The following is a 5,560-nucleotide window of genomic DNA, read 5'->3' on the forward strand; positions in this document are numbered from 1 at the left end:
AGGAATGCAGAGGATTAAAACAGAGCCACAGGGGGAACAGCAGATGGTGTAATGGACTGAACTCCCATGTAGTCAACTGTGGCACAAGTCCCAGATCCAGTGACTAAAGCTAATGCCGGGCACATGTGCGTGTGTGCCCAATATCCCAAGAGTAGACTGTAGGAGAAGGAATTGTGGTGTGGACATCCCCCTTGGAGGTGATTTCTCACTGTCTATCTGTCTCTTTCTGGTGAGCACATGCTCGCAACAGCAAAAACAGAAAAACAAAAACAAAACCAAAAACAGAGCCATAGATTGTATGTTCATGGAAAAATGGGCTCAGAATTCAATATTTAAACCAGCAGTGTTACGTGATGGGACGAGAGTAAGAGTTGGTATACATAGGCTGTGGGAGACTTTGAATACCAGGCGGAGTACATGCTTGCATTCATTTCACAGGGAACTATAGACAGTTTTCTGAATTGGAGCAGGTCCTTCATGTAAATGAGTGTAGGATGATGATACCCAGAATACCACTACCCTCCTAAGTTTGGAATGAAAGTGAGCAGGAAAAACAGTGACAATACACATCTTTAATGCACTAGATATCTGGGGAGATGAAAGATGAAAGATGCATATTGTAGTTGGAGAAAATTTTAGTTCAACTATGAGGCATCTTCATACAATTATGCAGCATCATTAATACACACAGCACTTTAGGGTTGCTGATGTGAAAAGGAACTAGACATTAGGAGCAGTGATTTTGTTAATTAGGATAATTCAATATCAATTTAAATGTGAACATGAACAAAAATATAAACTGTATTTTAAATATTTTTCATTGCTGGTGAGAAAGGGAGAAAGCACCCCTGTCCCCCCATTGGTGTGCAGTCATGCTGCAATCTCTTCTCCACTTCTCTATCCTGTCAGTATTTGGGACACACATACATGGGATATCTGTACACCCCATGTGGTTTTCAAGCTACTGGGGCTGACACTCAAGCCATAGTTAGCCAGGCAGGGTCTGGCTTCATGGGGCCTATGGGGCATTATTTTAAGAAAGAGGTTAAATATAGGAAATATGCTTTGCTTCTTCACTACTTTTGTTCTGATGTGGAATTCAGTGCTTACACTTAGAATCTGATGGAAGGTGAAAGAAGGAGAAAGAGACACTCTATTATCTTTTAAACAAAAAATAAAATATACTTTATATTTTTTTAAATATAAAATTTATAATTTTTTAAAAATTTTTTTTTAAATTGAAGTGGACCAGCAGGTGGCAAGGAGGTTAAGGTGCTGGATCCCAGATGGCCAACCTATGTTTCAAGTCCCAGACCCTGTGGCTTAAAGAATTACGCTGGCCTGTGTGCATGTGCACCCAAAATCCCAAGAGGAGAATGGAAGAAAAGGGACTGTGGCATGGCCTTCCTCTTGGAGGGGTGATTTCTCACTTTCCTTTTCTCTCTCCCTTTACTTCTCTCTGGTGAGTGCACACACCCTATAGAGCAAGAGAAAAACAAACAAACAAAAACAAAAAGAAACAAAAGCAGAAAACTTGACCCCCAAAAAAACAAAAACAAAAAATTGTATTTTAAGAGTAGATTGCTACTAGTAAAATACTCTAAGAAATGCACTGTCCCAGTTGTATTCCCGGTCTAGACCATCAGAGTTCCTTAGAGAAAGGCATTTGGCTGGAAATTTGGAAACCACATCTCAATTTGAATTCCTCCCAAATTTATGTTAGCTACTGAGCTATTCCTAGCTTCTCATTATAATGTGATTTCACAGATAAGAAGCAATTAAACTAAACATATGTGGACAAGTGATGTAAAAAAATGGAATCGCACGATACTGTAGGAGGCCTCTGAGGAGGCCATTTTAACTCACCACGCACTCCCCTCGCACGCATATGCTGTACGGATCCTTGTAGGAACAGCGTGTTCCGTCATGTACCAGCTGTTTCATATACACAACAGCTCCCGTCTCTCTGGATTGACAGTACAGGTGGCATCTTTTCCTGGCTGCATAAGATAGAAGACAGAAGTAACTACTGACATAAAGTGGAATCTTGAACCACAGGATTGATTGTTCAAACACAAGGTTTAAATACCCTTTCCCAAAAACAAAAGGAATTCTGCACAAATAAATAAAATACAGTGTAAGAAATGCTTGCAAAAATGTATGAATGTGTATTTGGCCAGTCTGTTTTAATCAGGATGACCATGTGATTAGTTATCTAAATTGAGATACTCCTAGGAAAAGGGGCTCTACTGACCCCCGAGCAGGGATAACAGATATAAAGTGAGACTGTCTCCAGCAAACCAGGCTGTGTGACAACCGGAGATTTCACCGTAGTTCTGTGATAAACTGTAATTCTAAAGCAGTTTTGCTTTACTCATTGTTTGAGTGCTAAAATCATTTCAATTTGGTTTGGCCCAATCAACTCAGTTTTTGCCTGTTGAAGGATTTCATTAATCAAATATAATATAATTTATGGCATGAAGTGTGTTCATGCTGGGTAAATTCATTTTACAAGCTAAAGGATGTATACTGATTGAATGTATAAAATAAATTAAAATAAAACATTTATGTGACTCACTTTACCAAAATAAATAAAAGTAATGCATTGCTTCTTAATCGTAGTTATCTTAATTTCTTCTTTTAATTCCTATATACATTCACCTTTCTTTTTTAAAAAATAATTATTTTATTTTATTTTATTTATTCATTAATTTTATTTTAATTTGACCACACATATATACAGAGTCAGAGAGAGAGAGAAAGTGAGAAAACAAACTGCCAGGTTCGGGACGTGAACCACGGTCAGCCATGTAGAAATATTTGTCTAGTAAATAATGGCCTTTTTCTTGGTCCTGACTCAATTGTAAAAGAACTGTATTTTTCTTTAGTCATTGGGAAAGGAAAGATAAAATAGTCCAGCAGCATTTCTTACTATAGATTTTAATTGAATCAGGAAATGCAACATCTCTTCCAGGTGTTAGTTGCCACTGGTCTTTTCACTGATGACGATGACAGTGCTGTTTGCCAGGAATTACTCTACAGTTCTTATCTCTCTAGAGACAAGAGTACATCAGTCTTGGGGCCAGCAGGTGGCATAGTGGCTAAAGTGCTAGACTCTGATGTAGCCTATTGTGAAAGTTTATATAAATGAAACATGAAAAGAGAATTTCCAAGTGTATTTTATTAACTATTAAAAGGTATAAAAAATTAAAAGGCTATGAAGTACCTTTGTCTAGTAAATAATGACCTTTTTCTTGGTCCTGACTCAATTGTAAAAGAACTGTATTTTTCTTTAGTCATTGGGAAAGGAAAGATAAAATAGTCCAGCAGCATTTCTTACTATAGATTTTAATTGAATCAGGAAATGCAACATCTCTTCCAGGTGTTAGTTGCCACTGGTCTTTTCACTGATGACGATGACAGTGCTGTTTGCCAGGAATTACTCTACAGTTCTTATCTCTCTAGAGACAAGAGTACATCAGTCTTGGGGCCAGCAGGTGGCATAGTGGCTAAAGTGCTAGACTCTGATGTAGCCAACCATGATTCGAGTCCCAGATCTGGTAGCTTAAAACTCATGTGCATGTGTACCCAAAATCCCAAGAGGAGAAAGGAGAGATTGTGGCATGGCCAACGCCCGGAGGGGGGATGATTTCTCATTTTCGCTCTCTCTCTCTTTAGTGAGTATAATAACCCTGTGGCAAAAACTGAAAGGAAAAAAAAAAAAAAAAAAAAAAGAGTACATCAGCCTGATTCTTGGAAACCCCTATAAGACCAAGGAGGGATCGAGAATCCAAGGAATTCATGCTGGCAAAGTCTAAACTCTCGGTAACCATCCACACCACAGGAAAGAGGGTGCTGTCTACTCACCGTCGGGGTGTTCGTATGGCTGCCAGTGGTGCTTGGTATTCTGGTACTCAAAGTGGGAGTTACGCTGCTGACACTGCTGTGCGCGGAAGTCCTCAAAGTGTCTTTGGCATTCTTCGGTATTACAAAGCTGGTATTCAAAATTAACACCGGGACAATCCTGACCACCATTGATGGGCCTAAAGAAAACAAGATTTGGGAACCAGCAGTTAGCGTAATGGCTATGTCGCTGGACTCCCACGTAGTCGACCGCGGTTCGTGTCCCGGACCCGGTGGCTTAAAACTCACGCCGGGCGCGTGTGCGTGCGTGCCCAAGATCCCGAGAAGAGAATGGAGGAGAAGGGATTGCGGCGTGACCATCCCCCCTGGGGGGTGATTTCTCGCTTTCTGTCTCTATGTCTCTCTCTGTCTGTCTGGCGAGCGCACGCGCCCTACAGTGGGAATCTCTCAGAAAAAAAAAAAAAAAAAAAAAAAAACAAGATCTCAAAGGCCTCCTGGCATTGCCCTAGGAGCTCAAGCTTGCAGACAGTGCTTGAGGGCAGAGGGCCAGAGCTTCTGTGCTGCCAGCACTAAGGGAGAGAACTCGTCCTTCCTACATTCAGTCCCTTTCCCAATTCAGTCCCTTCCCATTCAGTCCCTTCTCTCCCTGCTGGGTAGGAAAAGGAGGCTCCAAACTCAATCTAAATAGGCTTTTCAAACAGTATATTTTAAACCCATGACAAACATACATTAAAAAAAGAAAAAGCACATAGACGGACTCCCGAATATTGTTATTTTCTAACATGCACAAAATGTGTGGATGCAACTTGAAAGAAATTTTGATCATAGCTCTATAACTCATATGTAAAGTGTAAATGATAACACTATCTTCCTTAGAAAAGAAATTGTGACCTTAAATGAGTTTATATATGTACAACACCTAGGATAAACCCTGACCTATAATGAGCCTTATTAGCTGCTCTTGTTATGATAATTTCTGTTACTGTGTTAGTTCTAATACGCTCCCATCATTTCTTTCTGTGAAGGCAGGTAGGTGGCACGCCACAATCTTTATGAAAGACATGCTCGGAGCCCTTCTGCCACCAGAAACAGAGAGAAAGGATGATTTGCATGTTAAATCATAGAAAAGGGAGAATGTCTTATATGTAGTAATTCAGTTCCTTTTATTCCTTTAGAAAATAAAGTTTGCTGAGCACACGGGAGGGATGCGACAAATTTAATAAATGCATGAATAACTTCCCCTCTAAGAGTTCCTTAGAGGGAAAAAGAAAACCTGGCCTTCCATCACAATGCTGCTGCTCCCGCCTCAGCAGCAGTCACATCCCGTATGTTGGAGGAAGCAGGTCCCACTGGCTGGTTTTGCATTCCCCACCCGCAATCCCTTGTTTGTTTCTTGCAGTGGATCTCACAGTCCACACTACCCTGGTCCTGTGAGTACACTGATCTGCTTTCTCTGCTCAATTCTTTAGTATTCTGAAACAGCCAATTTCTTTAACAATTTCTAATTTTCACTTGAACTTCTCAACTTCATCATCCACTACTCTTCACAAGATTGATAGAGACTTCCCGAGAGGAGAATGGAGGAGAAGGGATTGTGGTGTGACCATCCCCCTGCGGGGGGGGTGATTTCTCGCTTTCTGTCTCTATGTCTCTCTCTGTCTGTCTGGTGAGCGCACGCGCCCTACAGTGAAAATCT

At 40.6% G+C, this 5,560-nt stretch overlaps 1 protein-coding gene across 2 annotated transcripts in view; it reads right to left on the minus strand.

Moving 5' to 3' along the window:
• ADAMTS3 (ADAM metallopeptidase with thrombospondin type 1 motif 3) overlaps positions 1-5,560 on the minus strand; it is a 294,220-nt gene that overhangs the window by 36,163 nt on the left and 252,497 nt on the right. For both annotated transcript variants that reach the window (XM_027769729.1, XM_006142907.3), the window contains exons 13-14: positions 3,868-4,043; positions 1,867-2,000 (exon numbers count right to left, since the gene is read on the minus strand). In XM_027769729.1, coding sequence (XP_027625530.1) covers positions 1,867-2,000; positions 3,868-4,043 — 310 coding nt within the window. The remainder of the gene's footprint in view (positions 1-1,866; positions 2,001-3,867; positions 4,044-5,560) is intronic.

This window comes from Tupaia chinensis, unplaced genomic scaffold (assembly GCF_000334495.1).
Source record: "Tupaia chinensis unplaced genomic scaffold, TupChi_1.0 Scaffold000086_1, whole genome shotgun sequence".
In the NCBI taxonomy this organism is placed as follows: domain Eukaryota; kingdom Metazoa; phylum Chordata; class Mammalia; order Scandentia; family Tupaiidae; genus Tupaia; species Tupaia belangeri.